The sequence below is a fragment of the Uloborus diversus genome, chromosome 1 (assembly GCF_026930045.1).
Source record: "Uloborus diversus isolate 005 chromosome 1, Udiv.v.3.1, whole genome shotgun sequence".
Lineage (NCBI taxonomy): Eukaryota > Metazoa > Arthropoda > Arachnida > Araneae > Uloboridae > Uloborus > Uloborus diversus.
This window is the reverse complement of record NC_072731.1, coordinates 80616530-80641822: the sequence shown is the minus strand read 5'-3', so window position 1 is coordinate 80641822 and position 25293 is coordinate 80616530. Positions and strand designations below refer to the sequence as shown.

The 25293-nt window shown below is 34.9% G+C and overlaps 1 protein-coding gene across 1 annotated transcript in view; it reads left to right on the top strand.

Annotated features, from left to right (window-relative positions):
- Nucleotides 1–561: 561 nt before the first annotated feature.
- Nucleotides 562–25293, top strand: part of LOC129230645 (osteopetrosis-associated transmembrane protein 1-like) — a 35774-nt gene continuing 11042 nt past the window's right edge. The window contains exons 1-4 of the mRNA XM_054865065.1: nucleotides 562–1008; nucleotides 9814–9922; nucleotides 14661–14743; nucleotides 17128–17262. Coding sequence (XP_054721040.1) covers nucleotides 703–1008; nucleotides 9814–9922; nucleotides 14661–14743; nucleotides 17128–17262 — 633 coding nt within the window. The 5' untranslated portion in view covers nucleotides 562–702. The remainder of the gene's footprint in view (nucleotides 1009–9813; nucleotides 9923–14660; nucleotides 14744–17127; nucleotides 17263–25293) is intronic.

The window sequence follows — 25293 nt, the reverse complement described above, 5'->3', positions numbered from 1 at the left end:
TAGCCTTAAGAGGGCCTTTGATCTGCATTGGGGACTAATTAACTGACTAGGACTATATAGGGACTCTATTCCAAACCATCTCCTGAAGACTCTTCCCCCACACTTCATTGAAAGTCGTCGAAAATAACGTTTTTAAAGCTTCAATTGCGAAGAATTGTCGGTCCTCTTTACGTTCAGCAAAGAAGACCTACAATCCCTTTCTTTAGATTTCAATTTCAGAAAAATTCCTGGAGAGCACCCGCGAACCTCTTCTCTCCCTAGGTCATCTAGAATGCATTTTTAAGACAATAAATTAAAAAAATTCCTGAGGGAGGGGGCGCCGGATCTTTACTCTCATTAACATTGACAAGGATAGTCTAATGACGTTCATTAAAATTATACTTTCTATTTTTGCGCGATATCGCGTGAAAAGTTCCTCCTCTCTAACGATAGCAATCCAGCTTGTAACCCAGCTGAAAACGCAAGACATTTACGACAAGCCTGGCAACGGCAAGCCAGATCATATGATTTCTGTTAACTGTAACCTACAAGAAAAGTTTTGTTTACTTGTTCTGTGTGTTTTCTTGTCACGTTAATTGTAAAAGAAGCAAGTTTTCTGAACGATACTGAATTCCATGAGTATTAATACAATGCAAATAATGCTCGGAAGCTGAAAGTTTTGATTGATATTATTGTCTCTGTTTTCTTGACAAGTTATTGTAAATGGGGAGCTCAGCGTATTTTTGTGTTTTGATATTACTGTTGCAATTTTTGCACTTTTCTAGCACCAGGGACTATCCCTTTTCCAGTGATTTCTCTAATGAATCGGAACTTTTCGAAAATATAGATAGTGATTTTATTCGTAATTCTGCTATTTCCGAAAATTGCAGCGAGGCACTTGAAGCATTCATAATCAAATCAACGAACTTTACACGTTGTGCTGCATTAAATGCTAGTCCAGTACGGCTATGTCGCTCTTGCTATAAAGAATTGAATTCCACTCATGCTGCTTATAAAAAATTAAAATTGGTTTGTCTTTTTTTTTTTCATTGTTTAAGCTCAAATATTTAATATTTGAATGATTTATGTCTGGTATATTCTTCTGAGAATTTTATTTATTTTTTTTTTTTCAAATTTTGTTTAGTTGGTAAAATTTAAATGATGTGAAATCAATAGGTAATATGTATCAAAAAATAAATACATAAATAAATTTAAGAAAAATAAAGTTAAAAAAAGGATAATTGACCAATGCTTCAAATCCTAAATTTGTTGATGTCTTCAGTTAGTAACTTTGACTGATTTCAAAAGTGAAAATTTCTTTTTTGGGTCAATACTGCTGTAAATGTAACACAAGGTAGTACATTTCAAAAAACACTAATTTCTCACAAAAATGTTCTTATTTTTTGAAATATGAAGGGGGGGGGGGTGAGATTGTCCACATGATAGGTCGCCCCCCATATTGAGATGGATGTGCCCTTGGCCCTGGTTTCTCATGTGCCATGACCAGTCGCGGGAGAGGTTTTGGGTTTAAAACCCCTCCCAGAACTCAAACACATTTATTTTCCTGTACAAATCAAGAAACAAAACAGTATTTAAACTTTTCCAAGCGGGATAGGTTTCAACAAAATATCTTACTGCTTTTAGTGTTTGAGAAGCAATCATAAATTACATTTCTTAAGTATGCAAGTAAAATTTCATGTTGAGCACCCCTATGGAAAAAAGAGAGCTAAAATGATGTAATGCAACAATGTATCATGGTCATAAGAGTGGTGCAAAAAAGGTCCTTTTTTAAAAATTTCTGATTTTCACTGATCTCACCCTCCTGTTTGGTTCCATTTATGTAAGAAAAAATTATTGTGAAGTTAGAAAGCTCATAATTTTATAATTTAGAGGTAGCTTAACATACTTCAAGTTTGGTAATAGGGGCATTCTACAGTATTTTTGACATTATGTAGAGTCCCTAACGTGACCTTATTTTGCCATAACTTTTTAATTTACCGTTTGATTTGCAAATTATTTTAATTTGAGCTGATGTGTTGGTAGGAAAAGATCAAAATAAAATAATATGCTAATCAAACAGTAAATTAAAAAGTTATGGCAAAAAAGGTCACGTTACGGACTCTACATAAATGTCAAAAATACCGTGGAATGCCCCAATATTTGATTTTACTCAATAAATGCAAAAGGAAAGAAAAAGGCTGAGAAAACAATGTTTCTTTATTTCATTTAAATCTTTAGCATTTTGCTAGTTAAAAATTGTAACAGAACAATTATATTTAAATCACTATGGATGTGATTGTGCAAGTACCTACAAAACTATTTTTTGCTATTCGTATTAGGCACACCAATGTTTTTTGACAAACTGCAACAAGAATTGAAATTGATCTTCAATGGTTATTATTATTTTTTGATTAAACTCTTTTATAATATATATTATTTCCTTTCCAAGATTATTAATAACTCACTCCCTTCAATAAATTTTAGTGCTTTGTGATAATTCTCCCAGGGGTGATTGTGTTCCGGTATTTTACCGAATTTCCGGTATTTTCGGACGTATTTCCGGTATTTTTATGTCCGAAAATACCGGAATTATGTTTTTTTTTGTTATGCTTTTATCTCCCTACCTCCGCAATTTTTTAAAAACTATATAATACTCATCAAATATACCTCCAAGAGCCGTAAGATGACACCTATCCCTTAAGATGGACAAATGTCACGATAGTTTTGGATAACACCAGCTCAAAATTAACTTTGTAACCCATTAAAATTTTAATCAAATGTACACACACTATTTTGACTCTGATTATTGAACTATTTAATACTATGGCATAGGTGCACTTAAGTAATAGGGGCCAAAGATCCCCCCCCCCCCGTTCTCGCTTTGAAACTTGCAGGTATTTTTTGATGAACTCACAATCGCCCCTGTTCTCCCAAAACTCGCAGATTTAATTGATCTCCCAAAGTTAGCATGAAAAAATGTATCAGGTAAACTATAATCGGCCAATTTTCGTCAATTAATTAGTAACAAAGATTTGTTTTAACTAAAATACCTTAAAGTATTTCCAGAACAAATACCTGTGCTGAATGAGTTAATTAATAATACATTGATATGTTTATTTTTATTTGTACATTTGGGTTCAAGAGCACATGAATCAAAGGATGATGTCTGTCGCGAATTTGCTCTTTCATGTAATCGTTTTATTCGGAGTACCGCGTTGGGTAAGTTTCCATATTTTTTTGGGATGGTTTGCCGCTCCGATATGTAAGTGAGAATAAGCACTTTAGTCCCAAGTTTTTTTTTTATTGACATAGGAAAAAGGGACACATCACAATTCACATAAAATATTTACATCTCGTATAGTATGATTGCTCGAAAAAACAAAAATGTCCAAGAAAGTCAACGAGAGACAAGACATCTCCGGAGCTCTAATCGCATCCTTCCTTCTCTCGTCCTGTTCTCCGCATCTCTCCCTTTCGTCCAGTCACCCGGTTCCCACCAACCCCATTCGAAAAGAGCCCCCACATCCGGTCAGGGGTCAAGAGGGGTGTGAGAGGCGACCTTGACGAGCGTGGGAGCAGCTGTTCACGACACGCCCCCACCAAGAGGGAAAATTAGCTCCTTTTTATAGGGGCTTAATTTCACTAACTGCACATAGTAGCACAAATGTCTAACACTGGAACAAAACACATCAGGCAAAATGACAAATGCTCCAATTTACAATATTTTAATTGCAATCTGCAGGGATACACATTACTATGGAAAACATATTTACCAGCATTTAACATTATATTCTACTCCAGCCTGGAGAGTGCATCTGCGCTTAAATGCTGCTTCCCAGGACGGTGGGTAATAAAATGGCTCCACCGCTGCAAAGCTAATGCCCAGCGTGTTAATTTAGGACTCTTAGGAGTCGTCTCATTAAGATACTTCAGTGGGTTATGGTCAGTGATAATTTCCACCTGCGACCCGAAAATCCATTTGTCAAATTTATTTAGCCCAAAGAGTACCGCCCAAGCTTCCTTTTCAATGCTAGCCCAATTTCTCTGACTACCTGAAAATTTTTGGCTAGCGAAAGCGATAGGTCGGAAATTTCCTTCCGTATCTAGTTGTGTTAGACAACTACCGACGGCATAGTCTGACGCATCACAGTGCACCTGAAATGGTTCCTCAAAATTCGGGGTGGATAGCGCCGTGACCCGACATAAAGCAGTTTTTAAACTTTCGAAGGCTCTCTCTTCCACCTCTCCCCATCTGACTAAATTCGGACCCTTTTTCTTTGTTAGTTCCGTAAGCGGGGCTGCTATCTCAGCGTAATGAGGTATGTATTCTCGATAAAACCCCATCAGTCCTAACACCGATCTTACCCCCTTTTTAGTAGTGGGCCTGGTTAATCTTTTTATCGCCCCTATTTTTTCTTCGTCCGGTGCATGCTCTCCACTCCCTATTGTATGACCCAAATACTTGATTTTTCTAGCCGAAAAAATACATTTATCAAAGCGCACAGCAAACCCTAAATCTTGCAGGTGCGTTAATACTGCCTTTACGTGTATCAAATGTTCTTCGAATGTTTTTGAGAAAATTATTACGTCGTCGATGTATGCTTGCGCGTAATCTTTATGCTTAGCTAGCGCCCGGTTAATCTCTCTCTGGAATGTACCAGAGGCCCCGGCAAGCCCGAAGGGCATGGTTTTCCATTGACAAACCCCATAATGAGTTGCAAACGCCGTTAGATGTTTGCTCCGTTCGTCCATTTTTATCTGCCAATAACCCCTCAATAAATCTAAACTTGTAAGATATTGTGCAGATCCAGCTTCAAAAATCAATTCCTGCATGTCTTTCATTGGAAATACCGGAATTTTCGTTACCGCATTCAATGCCCTAAAATCTACGCACATCCTAATAGTTGCATCCTTTTTAGCCACACAAACAATGGGATGAGCAATTTCTGATTTTGATGGCTCAATTAGATCTAACTCTAGTAATTCCCGGATTTGCCTGTCCACCTCCCTTCTATAAGCAGCAGGGATGCTGTAGCAGTGCGGTTTCTTATACTCCAAATTGGGTTTTAGCTCAATTTTATGACATCCAACCCCAGCTGGCTGAACTGTTTTCGTAAAAACATATTCATATTGGGTAAGCAAGTTCTTTACCTCGTTTGTTTGTGAGGGAGTTAAATGGGGCATTTTCAAATCGCTAACCGCTTTCAGAAAATTACTGCCTGGCTCTGTAGTTGGCATTAATTCTACTTTCCCAAATTCTTCTTCACCCTCAAAAATCACGTTTACAGCATTAGCTCTTGATATATAATGTCGTATTTTATTTTGATGCACATGTCTTTTGGCACCATCGTGCATTTGGATAATAAAAGAGTGCTTGTTTCTCTTTTCCACTATCGTCGCCGGCCCCTGCCAACGCGTGTAAATTTTATTTGTTGAATCGGGAATTAAAACCACGACACTTTCTCCTACCTCAAATTTTCTATCCGATGATCGTAAATTGTAATAATGCGCAGCTCTTTCCTGAGCGATTTCCGCGGTAATTTCCGCTTCTCTTGCTGCATTTTCTAACCTAGTCTTTAGCTGTTGCAAATAACTTGAAACCGGAGTCGTGTTTAATTGCAGATTATCAAACTTTCCCGTCCAAGTATTTTTTAGGATTGCTAAGGGACCCTGAGGTGGCCTGCCATACATGAGTTGAAAGGGCGCAACTCCCGTCGTAGTATTGGGTACCTCCCTATATGCCCAAAGAACATAAGGAATTTGCAGGTGCCACCGCCTCCCCTCCTCTCTGATCACATAGTGTAACATCCTTTTTAAAGTTTGATTAAACCTCTCCACTAATCCATTACTCAAAGGATATGCAGGCGTGGAAAATCTAGGGCTCGACCCGATCCTTTTTTCAAATTCCTTCGTTAACTCTGCATTAAAGTTCGGGCCATTATCCGAAGCTATAACATTTGGAATTCCTGTTCGGGAAAAAATTGCTAGTAACGCTTCACAAGTAGCTTTAGCGGTAATACTAGTAAGTGGTACGGCTTCTGCCCATCTCGTATGTTGGTCAACCAAACACAAAATATACTTATGACCCCGTGAGCTGGCTGGCTCAATTGGTCCAATTAAATCAACATTGACCACCTGAAACGGTAAATCTGGACGCGAAACAGGAGTTATTGGGGCCCTATCTGACACTTTAATAGGTTTCCTCAATTGGCATTCTTTGCAGGCTGCGATGAACCTTTGAACATCGGAGCGTAGACCTTCCCAGAAGAATGAATATTTAATTCTCTCTAGAGTTTTCCTCACCCCCATATGATCACCGAAAACGGAATTATGGGCCAAACTCATAACTTCTTCTCTGGAATCCTTTGGGACCACCAATTGTCCCACCTTTTCCCCCAAAACAGTATCCCTATGAAATAAAACGTTATCTACAACGTAATAATTTCCCTTTCCTTCTTGGGCTTTTTTCCATCCCTCAGCGAGTCCTTCGCACAGCTCCTGCTTCCGGCGAAAATGGTCAGCTGTTCGACCACCGAATTCTTCCATCCCATTTTCCCCCGAATTCTGCTCTCTTCCGGTGCTCCCTTCATCCGCAGATCGCTTATCTCTCCCCGAGGTGACCTCTAAATCTTCCTCCCCCACTACTTCTTCCACCGCTTGACCAGAAAGCCCCTTTCGTGGCAAACTCTGCTGAGTTTCCTCCCGTTCTTCTCTTCTTGCCCTACTAGGGTTCGTTTTTTCTCCTAACGACTCCTCCACTGGGGTGGGTGAGCAAATCCCCCCTCCCTCGCCAAGCATTTCAAAAATCTCCGGGGGTAGCAAAATTTCCTCCGCTAACTCATCCGCGATCGCGCAGAGCACTTCTCGATGAGCGCTGATGCCTTCTCCCGTTACTATTCCTAACGGTACATTCACCAACGGACATTTTACTGCTGGACCAAAAATACCCTTCAAAAATATTGCGGGTTTTCCCTTAGTTTGGATATTTTCTACTAGTTGTCGTCTAATGACGGTAATTTCCGTCCCGGAATCCAATAAGGCTTTCGCATGCTTCCCATTCACACTGACGGGCACCCTTTTTAATTTGCAAAACCGATTTTCTCAGTTACGAATAGGCATACCCAATGAAACCACCTTTGCGACTACCACTTCCTCATCCACAGACCCTTCTGCTGTGTTAACCTGATTAACATTGGCTCTTGGTTTAAATTCCGAGGTTACAGTTTTCCTTTGTGAATTTTCCTTTGGACAATTTCTCTTCAGGTGAAATTTTGAACCACAAGTATAGCATTCCAAATTATTTGGTTTGCTCCTACTCCGATCAAACTGAGGCGCCGCGGTTTTGACTGAAGCAAAGTTTTTCTTCTCCGTGCCCTTTTCGTCCCGAGGCTTTCCGTTTGAAAATTCGGCCCCCCGTCCTTTTTGAATTCCATATGATTTTCCCTTAGCAGAAAAAAACACATCGCATTCACGACCTAGCTTTTCCGGCTTAAACCACCCGCTTTCCTGTCGTACACTTATGTGCACCGCTGTTTCTTCGTCCAGCCCTTGGTATATTTTGTCGGCAATTATCAACTGATTCAGTGTATCAAAATCTGCCATAACGCGGTCAGTCGGGTTGAACATTGACCAAAAGTCTCCCCATCACTCCGTCTGGCCTTTCTGAAATTCTCTAAGCATACTTGCGGAGACGGTTCATACTCTTTAAGCACTATTTTTTTCAATTCGGCATAATCATCATATTTGTCGTCAACTAAATAGGTTAAGAGATTGGCTGCCTTTTCTCCCAGAAGGTTTATAAGTACTTTAGCTTTGTGTTCTGACCCTACCTTTTCGCTTACGAATGCCCTTTCCAGACTATGAAAAAAATGGTTCCACCCGTCCGCTTTGTTCGGGACTCTAAGAGTTAGGACTCGAACTGCTCTAACTATCTCTTCCAAAGTCCTCTCTCTCTGGTAGTTTTCTCCACTATCAGAATTCCTACGTTCCCTCAATACCCCCTGCTGATTGATTCTCGCCAATTCAATGCGCTCTTCACCTTCTCGTTTTTCACGTTCGCGCTCCCGCTCCTCTTTTTCCTGTTCCTCCCTTCGTAATCTTTCCTCCACCACACTCCCATATATATCCTTTATCCCCTCTTCATCTTTTTTAAAATCATCACTTTCTGTAATTAGTTTTATCAACTCACAAATTTTACTGTTAGGTGTAACCTGCAAGCCCATTTCTTCTGCTATCACCATTAGATCTACCTTTCTCCCTTTCTTTAGGAAAGCCATTTTATTTACTTATTTTAACAATAGCAAAAGAAATATACTTCAACTAAAACTTTCCCGAATGACAAAATTTAAATATGTTCAAAAATACATTTACGTTAAAGCTATTTCATTAACCAACAATGCATTCAGAATTACAGATAAGAATATATTTTACTTTAAGAATGACATTAAAATTTCTTTTTTAAATTTGCCACCTCTTAGAACATTCTAATTCTATTAAATATACATTGTTAAACATTACTGACACACAATTAAAGATCGAATAGAATCTCTGCAAAAAGCAAATAAAATGAAAAGAAGCAAATGCCACTCACCACACTCGATTGAAGACTTCGGGATCATCACTACCACTCGTGCACAGATGAGAGTTTCAACTTAATCACCACGAAGACGGTCACACACGAATCACTAGCAGCACACAATTTCTGCTGGAAACCAATTCTTCCACAAAACACGAAAAAGAACACTTTGCGGCTAGTCGAAGAGCTCTTCTGTCCTCATCGTTACGAACGGAATGGAGGCTCATCAGTCGTCCACCGGCGCAACTTCTCGACGTCATCAACGGAAGACGGTTAAATCGACAGTCAATCGGATACCCTTATCGGCATCATCATTAGAAGACGGCTTGAATAACGGTCCACTGGATCCACATCTTGGCGTCATCATCAGAAGACGGCTTAAATAACGGTCATTATTTGGAGCCACATCTTATAATCCTTGCCAGCAACCAGATCTGTAAACTGCACTCCGTTGGAGCTATTTCTCATCATCAGATCATCGTCGCAGCCAAACCAATCCCTCACCGCTGCCACCAATGTCGCGAATTTGCTCTTTCATGTAATCGTTTTATTCGGAGTACCGCGTTGGGTAAGTTTCCATATTTTTTTGGGATGGTTTGCCGCTCCGATATGTAAGTGAGAATAAGCACTTTAGTCCCAAGTTTTTTTTTTATTGACATAGGAAAAAGGGACACATCACAATTCACATAAAATATTTACATCTCGTATAGTATGATTGCTCGAAAAAACAAAAATGTCCAAGAAAGTCAACGAGAGACAAGACATCTCCGGAGCTCTAATCGCATCCTTCCTTCTCTCGTCCTGTTCTCCGCATCTCTCCCTTTCGTCCAGTCACCCGGTTCCCACCAACCCCATTCGAAAAGAGCTCCCACATCCGGTCAGGGGTCAGGGGTCAAGAGGGGTGTGAGAGGCGACCTTGACGAGCGTGGGAGCAGCTGTTCACGACAATGTCCAACAAAAATAACTAATTCTGTATTACTTTTTGCATTGAAAAATTCGTTCCTTGTAACGCCGAAATATTTCTCTGCAGTAATCTGCAATTTGTGCTTTCTGACGTTGTTATTTCTTACTTTACTTTTCAGCACAAAGGTATTTATCTTAATTCTGTAATGTTGTAAGACTAGTCTGCTTTTCGAAAATTGCCGAGGGAAACCAGAATTTTTTTTTAACTTTATTTTTTTTATGATGATATTTACTGTTTGTAATTTCTTCAAGCTAGTAATTTGGCTTAATTTATTTGTTTATTATTTCTTTCCCAGATTCCTGATCCTTGTAATTCTACATTTTTCCAAAGTCATCAGATTTGTATTATAGATGTCATCTATAACCAAGTTAATGCAGTTTGGAGTAAAAGTGGTAATTGTGATAGTAAGTATTAAAATGGAAAAAGAAAGTGCTTAAGAATAAAAATGAAAATTTTTCCTATTTTATAATTTTTATTTTTTTATTTATTTACTTTATTTTTAAAAAAATAGCATTGATTTCTTTTAAAGATATGAACTATCAGGGGCGCCGACTTGCAAAAATTATTGGGGGTGCCAGACATCACCGAGGGTTTAGGGGGTTATTTAATCCCTCAAAGGTCCCCCCCCCCCACCTCAAATAAAGGTCAGATTTTTGTTCCTTGAAAATGCCATGTTTTCTGGTGTGTGTAATTTTTACAAACAAATAGTATGTGACACGACATTTTCGAAGTAAAAGAATCTAAAAATTGGTTTACAAATTTTCTGGTTCAACTTTTAAATCATATCACTTGTCTTAGAGAGATTTTTTTGTGCTATTTTATGGAGAGCCGTGCAAGTGCCGTAACTAGGCATTGATATTGTAAGGTAGGAAGGACACTTGACTTGAATGGAAGGGCACTCCCAGAGACGCCGACATTTAAAATAATGGGGGGGGGGGGGGTAAACCGGGGGAAATTTTTTAAATTTGAGATGAAACATAGTGAGTTTTAAAGTTTTTTTTAAGTTTTTTGAAATCAAATAATCAACATAAGAACCCCGAAAACTCGACAAGCCTGACATATTTTTTGGCTTTGAAAAAGGGAAAACATAGATACAAACACGCACAGTATTTTCGTAAAAAAATAATTTCATTTATGCATGTTTTTTTAAGACCAGTTGTTTTTTCATTAGTTATACCGGCTAACATATTCAAGTGTAAACGCAGTCTCCTAATGTCTAGGTTATTTTTGAAAACTCAGTTGATTTTTCAAAATTTGTTTCACATCTGTTTAGTAAAAACAAGCACTCTTGATCAACTGCAATGATCTGTGTGAGTCCAGTTGATGTAAACCGCCCAAAAATGCAGTATTGCACCATTTCACAAACCTCAATGCAAAGTGCCTTGTAGTACTCCTTTCTGATTTTGAAAGCGTGCGGTGAGCTGGCTTCATTGTTTTCATACTTCTTTGGTATACGTCGGTTCCGAGGAAGCGAAGGATCATCATTTTGTGAAGGTTTTTCTTTTAAACACAATTCCCAAAAGTATTCAAAACTATCACGCCTCCCATTTAATACGCAAATCAAACCCTCATATATTTTTTCCAGATCAGCAACACTTAGATGAGCTCGCCGCAGCGCTGCCCACCGGCAACAGATTTGACCCGTAAGTTAGCGCACTTGGATAAATTCTAAGTGTGCTTGCAGCACTATAACACCATCATTATTCACACTACCTGCTTACCATTTAACTTGCTTACTACCGTAGTAATTATTTTTTAAAACTCATTACTGAATGTATTTTACAAGGAAAACTATCTTCAAACAAGGAAAATAAAAGATAAATTTATGAGTTTAGAAAACATAATATAACTAATACTTTTCTTGATTTATTGGGGGGGGGGGGGCTCTGCCCCTCAAAAATATTTTTGAGGGGGCTCGGGCCCCTCAGGCCCCATGGAGTCGGCGCCACTGTGAACTCTTGAAATTAAGTATACATGCATTAAATGGTTATCAGTTTGTCCCGCCCACGTAAAATTCAAAAGGTTTCTTTAAGGGTTGATAATTTACCAGCAAAAACGTATTTTTGCCAGGACAGTGGAAAAAACCTTGGGAAAAATGACAAAAACTCAATTTAAAAAAAGTTGATTTGAATTCTGTTAATTACGGAATTGTTATGAATAAATAATACACTAAATAAATATTTAAGTTATCAATTTTATTGTCTACTAGAAAGTCGTCTGTCAAGGTATGACAGGTGAAAATTGCTTCTACTCTTTTACATTTGAACAAAGCCATTGCCTCTTTGGGGATATTTTGATAGTTGAAATTGTAACCCTAACTCCAGTGAATTAACTCTAAACTCCAGTAGGTGTGTTCATTGTTGACCTTTTTTTGTTGCTTCATTTCCCTGAAATGACAGTCTTACCATCAAAACAGTTAACTTACCGGATCGAGTTTAGCCATCTCAAAATAAAGCATTTTCCTGCATGTTAAACATTTCCAAAACATATTATCAAATTATCATGCCATGGTGGGAGTTTCATTGTTGAAACTCTCACGTTACTTGATCATTTTTTAATATATATATGAGGATTATGTTAATTTAAAAATGAGAAAGTCCAATTCTTTTAATAGTCTTTGAAATTAGTAAATTTATTAATACTTGTAACATTGCTTAGATTTTTTTTCTTGATTCCATTAAGAGTTTTAAGCTATTTATTTTGATAGAAGTAGTGAAATATTATAAAGAAGGGTTAGAATTTTTTTTTTTTCCTCACTACAGGACTACCTTTTTGTCTCCTTTACCAGGGAAAAAATATGGGAGAAAAGTTGTCAAGATGGGCGAAAAAACTACCTGTATATCTTTAGTTCTATAAGGCAATCAATCCCCTTTAAGTTATAAGCAATTATTTTCCTGTGATAGTTACAGTCATAAATATTGTTTCTATTTTTAAAAATAAAATTTTCAAAGTACAGTAGAACCTTGATTATCTGAAGGAATTGGGACCGAACCTACTTCTGGTAATCAAAATTTTCGGATAATCAAGAATTCATCAATAAGCTTCTAGTTTACTATCTGGAATCATCATTAAACTGTTATTATGCCTATTTTGCAGTTAAATTAAAATTATTAAGGAAAATAAATTAATATCTGAAACAAATACTGAACACAAAGTGACTCTTTCCTTTTTCAAATTAAAAAAAAAAAAACTTAAAAAATGCTTGTTTGTTAAGAGAAAATTTTGGATGATAGTAGAAAGTAAAAAAGGAACCGACTTTAGTTAATGGAGAGTTTCAGTTAATCGAGGTTCTACTGCATTTAACTTTTAAAGGAAATAAAAAAATACTACATTTATTTAAAACTGGAAAACAAAAAAAAAAAAAAAAAAAATTAACATTTTATAAAAGTATATCTTCAATGCTTTTTTTTAACTAGCTGAGGAAAAAAGCTATAAAAAACTGCATCCGTAAGTTGTCAGTCGAAATTCTATTTTTGCCACTCAGGCAAGAACTGGCAAAAACCTAACAGTGTTTTTTTTTTTTTTTCACTCCTAGCAAAAGCTTGCCAGCCCTGATTTCTTTGAAAATCTAAAAGTTATACTCAGTAAATTATGGCCTATTAGCCAGGACTAAAGCAGAAACACATGAAATACACCGCCAGTTCAGTCATTCCAGCCGAGGACAGCAGTTAAGTGCTTGTTAGCACTCATCAGCCCGGCATAGGAAGCGACTGAGCTGGAGGTGGAAAACCTCTTAAGGAAGCTAAGAGTGCCAAACAAACCGGTAGCTAATACAGAATTAGCACTGACCAGACGAGTGACCAAAAGAATGGTTCGGTTCAACTCGAAGATTGAAGGCAAGGCATGGTATATTTCATGTATTTCTGCCTTAGTCCTGGCTAATGGGTGGTAACTTACTGAATATACCATGCCTTGCCTTCAATCTTCGAGTTGAACTGAACCATTGTTTTGATCTTTCGTCTGGTCAGTGCTAATTCTGTATTAGCTACCAGTTTGTTTGGCACTCTTGACTTCCTTAAGAAGTTTTCCACCTCCAGCTCAGTCGCTACCTATGCCAGGCTGATGAGTGTTAACAAGTACGAAACTGCTGTCCTTGGGTCATGGGCACCCATATGCAAAATTCTAAGGGGGAGGGGAGTCAGAAATTTTCACAATGGTTTATCAGAGCATTTTCCTCACGGAAACTGATTTCAGTACAGATTAGAGATATCAAAATTTGACATTTTTAGTAACTTATTAATTGATGGATAGAAAAGAATTTTTTTTACATTTTTGCAAAGAAAAAAACACTAAAAGGAAGGAAGTTTTCATCTCAAAGGGGGATTTGAGCCCCCCCCCCCCCTGTTCTCATATATGGGCGCCCTTGCTTTGGGTGGAATGACTGAGCTGGTGGTGTATTTAATGTAACAGTTAATTAAATTTTTTTGACATAGCTGCAAAATTATCCATATTGCATATGTCAAGAAAACTTTTTTTTGGTCTGAGGGGCATTTGAGTTTTGTTATTGATGACCAATGGGTTATTTGTGCATATACAGACAAAAAACTTACTTTCATAAAAATAACTTTTCCAATTCAAATTTTTTCTATTTCTCTTACCAAACCTTTGAAATACAATGTGCAATCTTTTAGCATTCGTAAGAGGAATTAGAATTTCTGTGGGATGGATGTATATATATATATATATATATATATATATATATATATATATATATATATATATATATATATATATTATATATATATATATATATATATATATATATATATATATATATATATACTATTTTTGAATATTTCATTACACAAATTGCCAAGATATTATATGTTCTTTTCCTTTCCTTTCTTGTACATTTTTCCCCCTTGAGTAAAATTTATAACATTTTTTAAATTTTGAATATTTGTGCAAATATATTGAAATAGAAATGAGAAATTTTTGTAATTTTTTTGAAGTTATTGAAAAAAAAAAGGATATTAAATGTCAATTTTACTATGTAAGAAACACAAAATTTTAAATGCTTAAATAATGTTACCACTTTCTCTCCCAATATATTCCCTCCAAAAATAAATCTCAGTGTCAAATCTTTCTTCTCCTCCATAGTTTGAATTTTTGACCCTGACTGTCATTTCTCTTCATTTGTAGGCTGCTATGGAAAGCTGCAAGGTGTCACAGATAAATTTTTTGATACCGGCGATGAATTGGATGCATGCTTACAGAAATCAAATGTGAGAAACAAATTGCATTTAATGATTAAATCTAGATATTTTAATTTTATTTATAATATGTTGCAGTTTGTATTATTCAATGTTGTTTTTAATATTCTTTCATTATTTTAAACATTTTGTTTTATAATACAGTGGAATCCCGCTACAACAAAACATCGGTTTCAACGAATAAAACATTTGGTCCCGTTTTAAAACCCATTAAAAATTATGGGTTTTTTTTATAAAAATTCTCATTTTAACAAAACAACTTTTTCATAAATTCATTACAACAAAATGCTTTTCTCAACATCAGTTTGAATAGTTTTTAATTACAGCTGTTTTTGGAAGTTAAAAAACGATTTTCAAAAGGTGGAATGTGAAAACTCAGTTTGAACTTTTAAAACAGAGCCATTCAAGGTAACAATATTCACGATAGAATCAGTGTCTAGCCATATGCAGTCGATTTCTACGCGCCAAGCATGAGACACCCTGCAAATTCGCAAGGGGGTCAGGAAGATTTAAACTTTTTGCGTGGTCAGTAAAGTTTTGCTCATAAATTAGAATCTTTTATAATATCCTCTGGGAATAAGTTTCTTGTACAAAAGAAAATAACACTTTCTGTGAAGACGATTAATGAATAAAATGTCGGTTTTCAATGTTTTCCTCTTTGTTTTTTTGGGGAAAAAATGTTTAATTATATTTTAGATCAGCGGTTCTCAATCTTTTTAGTTGTGTGGCCCACCAGTTTTGAGAAAACACCATCAAGGTCCTCTAACTACAAAAAATTACTTGCACAGTAAAAATTTACTTTCTGGGGGGTGGGGGCATCTGCTCATAACTGTTCTTAAGTGTGAATAATATACCCTATTAGGATTGAAAGTGGGTTAAAAACAAGAGCTCTGGAGATGTTAATCCCCTTCTCCCCTCATGCTGTACCCCTCACAGATATACTGAACAAGAACAATTTTCAAATTAATTTTAAGAAAGAAAAACAACTTTATTACATTCACTTTGCTTGTATTGTTTTAAGAAAACTCAAAAACAAGTCATCTAAGTCAGTATCTTGAGTTGGCATCTGGATTGAAACTGAAAAGTTTTAGTCTAAAATAACTTGCAACATTCAATGCATTCCTATATTATTTCATTTAAAAACTGCAATGAAAAGTCTCATTCAAATAGGTGGGATGTTGAAAAGCCTTTCAAGTGTCTCAATTCACTGGTTAGTCGTACCAGTTCAACAAAGGAGGAGCATTTTTAGCTTGAAGCTAATACTAATAGTTTCTTTGATAATTTTCTTTTAAGATGTTTCTGATTCATTAGATTTCATCTTCAATTTTTGGGGAATTGGAAAAATTTAATCCTAAACTTCCTTATTGGCTATGAGCCAGGGAAAGCTTTTGAGTGATGGTACATCTAATAAGTGAATTTTTGCAAAGAACAGAAATTAAGACCCCAAGATTTATTTTTGTTCAAATTCACGACCAGTGTCCACAGCCCAGTAATAAGCTGTTTGCGGCACATGGGTTCGGAACCGCTGTATTAGATCATTAGTAATGGTAAATGATGCATAGTTAATTATATTAGAGTGTAGATTTGAAAAATTAACACTTTTATAAAAATAAAGAAAGTTGTAAGACGATTCGTTACAACAAATATTCCATTGCAACGAAACATTTTATCGGTCTCTTGGAGTTCATTGTAACAAGATTACACTGTATTTCTTTAAACTAGAGTTTTGCTTATGTGTATGTTGCCAAGAACTAAAATTCTAAACCGAGAAGGATTTCTCAGTGTACTGAAACTAAAATTGTAATAACTCCAGAATTATGCCACTTTCTTTTCATACCTCCATCGCCTGTTTCACTTACAAATCACAGTGTGAATTGTTAGAACTGTCAAAAACACACACACACACACAAAAAAAAACTTTTCTTTATCTGCCTCAAAATTGAAAGTGCTAATATTACTGGAGTTAATGGCAAAGGCTGGAGGTTTGAAGAAAATTTATTTCAAATACTCATAGAAGAGATGTTGAATTTAGCTTTAAAATGCAGGGAAATTGAAAATTTTTAACATGAGAAATTTCTGAGAGGAAGATGTTCGCAGTTAATAGATCTGATTGTATTAGCTGTAAGTTTTTGCTACTAGAAATATGGAATTGGTTTAGTTTTTTTTATATCAGGCATTTTTAAAAAAATAGTTATTATAAAGTATTAAAACTAGCTATAATCAGCATTTATTTCTTTATTATTTTTATATAAAAATGAAGATGAAATTTTATATCTCTTTTGTTTTCATATACTCTTTTTGTTTTTATATAACTTTGGCCCTAATGTTTATTTATTTTTACAAGCAATAAATTTAAATTTATCTCAACTTAATAATTTTAAAATTTAATTTTTCAGTTTTCTGGAAAGAGTACAAATGACACTTGTGAAATGTGTAACGAATTATATAAAAATGTGACTATTATTTATAAGGAATATTTGAAACTCTGTGATAAAAAAGATCTTGGGCTTTGTGAGGATATTGTAGATAAAGTAAGTATATTTCAATTCTATTTGATTTAAAATGCTCTCTGTGTAGTAACATTTATCTTTTGAGAACCCATAATTTTAGTTTTTTCTAGGAGTGGGAGGGCCGTTAATAAATAAATATGTATTCTGAAATAACAAACAAACACACGAACACACATAAATGCTTATATTTCTCAAAGCAAAGATAAGGAGGCAATTTCCAAGCGGTCCTGTATTGTTTCTTACTGATCTAAAAACATATTCTTTCTGGGATATATAACATTTTGGTAGCATGATGTCATTTATCTTTGTCTTCTAAGGAATTAATTTGAATTTTTTTATTTTTCATCTCTTTGGTATTATACTGCCATTTGCAGGTAAATGACAGTATCTGTGAAACTGAGGCTTTGAGATATTTGAGGAAATTCATTTTGGATTTATAATACTAACAATACATAAATGTTGGAATTAGGCTTATTTCGCAGTTTTTTTCTTCAGCGGAAACCAAATAAGCATGCTTGCACAATAAAGTTAACGTAGAATTGATGAAAAAAATGCGAAATTTTTTTTTCAAAATGCAGTTACTGCTCTTTACCTGTGCACAACTGTATCATTTACTACAACTACAGTTGGCTCTCTGTTTAACGACGCTCTATTTAACGACTTTCTCTATTTAACGATGGCTTTTCACGGTCCCAGATGTTCCACTATAGTGTTAAAAGCATTTTATTTAAGGACGCTTTCTACTTAAGGACGATTTTTTGTGGTTCATTGAAAGTCGTTAAACAGAGAGCCAACTGTATATTCATTTAGGGTAACTTTGAGCACAAGTTCTCTATTTTTAACCAGGGTTTGTTGATTTAAATCAGCTTGGTTTAAATCATGATTAAAATCATAATTTAAATCAAGTGGGTTTTTTTTAAATCATCAGTTTAAATCAGTTGATTTGAATCAAGTGATTTTTTTAACAAAATCATTAATTAAAATCAGTTGAATTTACTTTTATAAATTAATTTTGCATTTTTAGAATGTATTGCTCTAAATTTAACTACACTGTATTATACTATCTTAACTTCAACAGGTAAAACTACATAGAACCCTATTTCTGTGTGTAACAGACTTTCACTCTATTGCTTTTACTCTAAAATTAGTTTAGAACAAAATAAAAATTTGTAGTTTTTCTTATACACCATGACTAATATAGTTCAAAAAAGTAACTGTTCAACATATTATTTTACACTCAAAACATACATGATAATAGAAACCTTATCTTTAAGCAAAGTATAAAACAAAATCACATCTTATCCAAGCATTATAATGTATTTAGAAATCTTAAAATATTATTGAATAGTTAGAGAACTTATCTTAATTTTTAAAGTAAGTTGAATGGATTCATCTATTGTATGAAATACATTATGTTCATAAATGTAAAATAATTAATATCTACAAATTTTTGAACATTAAAAAAAATGATTTAAATATTTAAAAAAAATCCGATTTAAATAAAAAAAAACACCAACCCTGTTCTTAACTGTGGCACGCATGTTAAAGTAGTTTTATTGTGTTTCCCGTTAAAACAAAAAGAAAATGCTCCTGATATATGGTCTTCTTATCAAAAATAAAGAACTAATAATTATTAAATCCATTTAAAAGGCATTTATAGCCGAATTGAAAGTTATCCAGTCATATAGGCAGGGCCAGCTTTAGACTTAACGAGGCCCTAAGCTATTTCAGGCATTGGGCCCCTTTTGTAGTCCAGACAACTTTTTCTAAAGAGGCTTTGTTTAAGCCCTTTTTTTTTGTCCAACTATGTTTGTCTTTTCCCCTGTAATACATTAAGCAATACTCTCTTTTTATTTTTGGGATTTTTCATTGTGTTTGCCTGCTGTCCTTATTGTATTGCCCTTAAGAGGGAGAATAGTATCAAGAGAGTGATGCAGGGCTCCCCATTTTTTAGAGGTCTCAGGGAAAGATTTTGAAAAATCCTCAAAGCAGAATACTTGACGATATTCTGCAACGTAAAATCATTTGACCAAAATTGTTCTGCAAGTACTTCAAGCATTGTATACACAAGCAACCAATGTGATCTTTTCCACAAATTATGAGCCCTAAATCAAAATTGTTATATAAATAGGAGTTTTTCTTTTTCCCCCAGTTTTTAAAACTTCATTGTTGCTATTCATTTCTGTGGAACCTAGACTGATTGAAATTCTCCAAAAATATTTTATATACTTTCTAAAATGCATAGAAAGAGCAAAGATACAAAATTTTATGAAAATCCAAACCTAGGTGTCAAACCACTATTTTTTTGGTCCAGTTTACATCGCATGAACTATAAATTAAAATAATGTTAATAAATAAATAAATTACTAAAATAATAAATAAAATGAGTCGAGTTAAGGTAGCATATAATAAAACACTCTAAAACTTTCTAAATAATTGGAAATATTTTCAAGAGGCAAAAAAATTTGAAATCTCTGTTAAATTATCGTAATTTCTTAGAATTTTAAATTTTCTTCTGATTTAAAGAAATCTGCAGAATTTGTGCAAAATTCTGTCTAGAGTTGGAAGATGTTTGTAGAAAATCTGCAGTTTCTAGAGAAGTTTCACAGAAATCTATAGAATTTCTGCAGAAAATTTGTCTTGAGTTTTCTTCTCACATTTTAACCCACTTATTCTGCAGATCAGGCATTTGTTTTGCGACGTACCTCTCAAATTTAGTAGTATTCTGCTTTGGGGTGAAAAATGAATGTAAAATTCTGCATTTTGCAGGCTTATAAAGGGGGATTGGGAAAAAAATATCCGAGAAAAAATAGGTAAAAAAAAAACTTTTTAAAAGTTACCCTTTTGCAAATTAAGAACACAGTAGAAATTTTTTGGGGTTGACACTTTGATGAAGCAGTCCACGGAGAGATAGAGCACGGGAGGAGAAAAGATAATGCACTGTTACTTGCTCACATGGGCTTTTGATACAGTTAGTTTTCAACCACCCCTCCAACCCACCGACAAATATGATGATCAATTAAATATAAAATGATCAATAGTGAAAAGTGCTTTACAAGAAATGGTGTATAGATTTAGAAAGTAGGTAACAAGAGAGTAACATACTGCCAACTTGAACAATTCATAATTTATAGGCTTAGTAAGAATTTAAATTGAAGCACACTTCGATTAACACACATTGAAGCACACTGAAAAATTGACATATTTAGGCATTCCTCCTCCCTACCAACTTGGAGCACCATTTATATATTTCTTGTCTTTTAGTTACACATCAGTACTTGCTCTGCATTCTGCTCTATTTATGTTGTATATTAATTCAGTTATAACATGTTCATATATAAGTATATATGATTATGCAATAGCTTTAAGGTATGGGGGGGGGGGGAGGGAGTGAAATATTATTATAATGGGTTGCAATAATGATGCAAGTGCTTTTTTGCCTAGTTTTTACTGCATTGCTTTAGAAATACAAGGCATATTCCAAAACTAAGGTCCATTTATTCATTTAAAAATAATTAATTTATAAGAAAGAGTTTTTATATATTGACAGTAATATTTTTACTACGTATCTACTTTACTCAGGGCTCATAGTTCTCCTATATCTCCTTTATTTCCTATATTTTCACAATTTGTCAGATATTCTCCTATATTTTCGATATGTTCTGACCAACTCATATATTTTTTTTGTTGGATGTTAAATTCTATCTTTGGTGTAATCCACATTAGAATCCTTTCATTTCATGCATTTTGGAATTTGCACAAGTGTTTTTGTTTCGTTTCTCTTCAGAGCTATTTTCTCATACCACCTCTGTCTGAGGCAAAAGCGATTGTAGTGACATCAGAAAAGACGGTATGACATGTGTGGCGCCTTGTTTTTTTCTCTAGTATCATTGACTGCAAATATGGTGCGATTTTGTCTAAGAGCTATGCAGTGGCGTACCAAGACGGATGGGGGCCTGGGGCGCTACTCGAAATGGGGGCCTATCTGGTATTGAAACTGAAGTTTCTCAAACTATCTGTATGTACCATATATTACAGTAATTACTTTAAGTGGTACATTTTTACATATTTCAGGTAGTGTTGGTTTGATTTCGGACACTATTGTAAATACCACAGTAAAACACATGGTTTTAAGTGAAACTAAGTAAATACTATATTTTTAATAACATTGTGCTTTGTCAGAAAATATCAAAAACAGAAAAAAGTCTTAAAATTATATTGTATCTTAAAAAATTATTGCATCTGAAAATCCAAGTATATATTTAAAAACATATAAAACAAATTTAAGCAGCTAATTCTAATCTAGTTGTATAAAAGTTGCAATTCTTCATTATAAAATTCAATTAGTACTCATGAATTGAAATATTTTTTAAAAATATTAGTAACTACATTTTACTGATCTTTTATGCATGTGTAGAAATGAGGGCATTCAAAATATAGAACCGATTTCTAAAGCGAAGAGCGTAATTTCCCCCGATTATCGGACAAAGCGCTAGGAACTATTTCTTTTGCTTGGCTGCAGCTCATTTCTCCATAGTCAAGTAAGCTTGCAATCGAGTATAGAATGGATGGGAGGAGGTATTATGCAGTCAAGGTCAAAAGTCCCGATTAAACAGTTTTATGCTGTCGAAAGGGGCATAGCAAAAAGGAAGTCCCCTTTGCTTGAGTCAGAAGGGTTCTGTCCGATTTGCTCTTAGAAGTTACAGCTTTGGGCAGAAGACAAAACTTAAAACCACAGAAGTGCAGCTGGTAAAAAGAAAAATTTATCTGGCTGATTCTTCCAACGCCACAAAGGATAGACAACTGCTCATTTAGGAATGGATTTTCTTGGTTATATGTTTGAATTTGGTTTCAAAAATAGTGTATGAATTAAGACTGGACCATCATAGTCTTAATACACAAAACAAAACATAAAACAGATATTTTAGCTGTATACTGTAATGATCAAAAATTATAAACGTGAATCTGTTATGCATTCGTTTTTTTTTTAAATAAATTGTTTGAAAAAAAATGCATAAAATTTTGCTAAAAGCACTTAACGAAATAAAAGCAACGATTTTTATAGGTTGGGTTAATTTAAAAATTTGGGGGCCCCCATTAAATTTGTGGCCCAAGCGCTCATGTGCCTTTGTACACTAGGACGGGTCACTGAGGAAAAAAAGTCATATTTAACAAAATTTATGATATATACTTGCATATATATAGGTAACTAATTAATATTTCTAATCATGATGTATATGACAGGTCTATTGGAGAAAAATAAGATACAATTTCGGGGCCTATGTCAAAGCGGGGCCTGTGGGACATAATTTGCTCACTCTTTGTATGGGCAAGAGAGGTACTGAGAAAATATTCATTCTACATAAAAAGACAACTTTTTATTTATCTAAACCATGACATAAGGCAGGTCTGGCGAAAAAGAAAACAAATTAAAATTTTGAGGCCTATGTCAAAGCGGGGCCTGGGTATCATAAACCCTCCATTGATCCCGAAGAGAAGTCACTGTGAACAAAGATTTGTTCTTTACAAAAATTATGATTTATTAAGCCAACTTGTTTAAGTATTCAAACCAAGATATGCGACAAAATATTGGTGAAAACCAAAAATTGAAATTTAGGGGCCTATGTCAAAGCGGGGCCTGGGGCGGACCGCCCCTCCCGCCCCCCTTCAGTATGCCACTGGAGCTATGATTTGTGCATTTGGTTAACGTTTATTTTTCAACAATAACGGATCTCTTGTTTGCCATGTTTTTTGCTCGACTTTTGAGAGGATTCGATATATTTTCCCCATGCTGAAAAAAGGTGAGCTGGACTTGTTGAAATTTTTTTAGCAGAGATTTGGTTCCCGCTGCGGCAAAGCAATGTCTGGCCGGGCTTTTCAATTTAGCCATGATCTTTGAATGCTGTGGTTATGCCTGGTAAAAGTGAAGGTGCATGATGGCTGTGTGTTCGGTATTTGTGAATTGATGGCAATTTTATAAGTGGAAGTGTGTAATTATACAATGCGAGTGATGTTTCGCCACTGTGATCGCTACCAAGGCAATGCACGACAAATGAGAGAAAAGTCGGACATTCATGAACTTTGCAGAAATAAACTTCATTATTTATTTATCTAAACTCTTGTGCAGATTCTTTTGTGGTCATGTGGACTTATCCTCGCCTGTGTGACGCGAAATCAATGATGGGTGAGATTCTTTAGTTTCATGTAACATATAATTTAACTTGTGCCAACTTATTTCAGTTATTTAAAAAGTGCATAGTTCGTAAAATGTTGTGGTTTAAGTCTGAATCTCCCAGCCACTTGATTTTCACACCTAGAGTTTTTTTGTGATTGTCGTGTTTACAAGACTCTGACTTGGGTTTTCGCACAACATTGTACCCACTATAGATTACGGTAGCCAATCCTCTAATTTTTCTCCCACCTCAGGTTAAACTACATGTCACTACCCAAAAATGCAAAAACCTTTGATCCATTTTTTCTTCTTTCTCCACTGCTCTGTGCACTCTTGCTATTGCTCCCCCCCCCCCCACTTTTTGTAATGATTTTCTCAGGAAAAGTACAACAAAACCAGTGAGACGGAAAGAGACATGGAATCGACGGGACTTCTGTGCTTTCAGCTTTCTCATCCTTAGTGTTAGCATTGAAGCAATGAGGTACCAATATTTAGGACTAAGGGTAGATTTATGACATTAAAAAAGAATGTCCAACATAATTATTACCTGGTTTTAACAATCAATAAGTGATACATTTTTTGAAGCTCAAAAGTTAAAATCTGAATTTTGTAATTGCTTTTTCATGCTGTTTTGCGATAAAATTCTTTGAATAATCAGGGAATGAATATTTTGAGTTAGTAGTATACTTCTAATGATAGCTCATTTGATTAAAAATTTAATAAAGTTCTCTTAAATTGTATGTAGAATTCCACAATTTAAAAAAAAGAAAAGAAAAACACACACACACACAATTTTGCTTAGTTTTGCTAAAGTTATTAAAATTTAAAAAAAATTTTTGGAAAAAAATAGAACCGACTTCAAAATTGCTCTAAAAAGGGAAAAATAATTTTATTCTTTAAACACCATCGAAAATACTTTTAAACATAATTTTTGAAGTTGGCGCAAAAACAAAAAATAAAATCCAGTGTAACCATGCTTCGTTCATATTTTTTTCAGAAAATCATCCAAAGTTAGAAACGAAACATTTATATCGTTACTCAAAGATGCTGTTATCAATGCATAATGTATGTGGTAGTAAAGGAACTAGGCCTGGTAAAATTTATAGTTGTAGTTGAATTATGGCGGTGAATGATCTGTTCTATCGTTTTTGCGCCAACTTCAAAAATTATGTTTAAAAGTATTTTCGATGGTGTTTAAAGAATAAAATTATTTTTCCCTTTTTAGAGCAATTTTGAAGTCGGTTCTATTTTTTCCCAAATTTTTTTTTTCATCCTTTTTAGTGTAAATGTATATATTTCTGTAAAAGTCAGAAGTTACCAACATGAAACTTTACCCTTTTTTTTCCTAAAAATGCTACATACTAAAAAAAAACTATAAGCACATCTTAAACTTCAAGCGATTGACACTAAAAATGTATTTTACCACTTGAGAAAGTGCGGGAACTTTCCAGACTTGGAAAGATACAGAAATTAAAAGAAGATTCGAGAAAATATGGCAAACAGTAGAAACGAAATTTTAGTAAAATTCACTTTGTCCTGGTCGGGATTTGAACCCGGGTTGCTCGCGTGGAAGGCGAGAATTCTACCACTGAGCCACCGTTATCCACGGCAAGTATGCGCGAACTTCGTTACAATATTTAATCATTTAATAGGGAAATTGCGTGAAATTTATGGTTTTTTTCCCATAACTTTTTTTCTAAAGGACAAATATGGTCAAACAAAGTAATGGGACCTAAGTTGAGCCATCCCCTATCCATTAAAGAAAGAATCATCAAAATCGGTTCACTAGGTGAGACGCTGTGAGTGGACAAACAAAAAAAAAAAAACATACATACGGTATGAACTGATAACCGCCTCCTTTTTGAAGTCGGTTAAAAAGA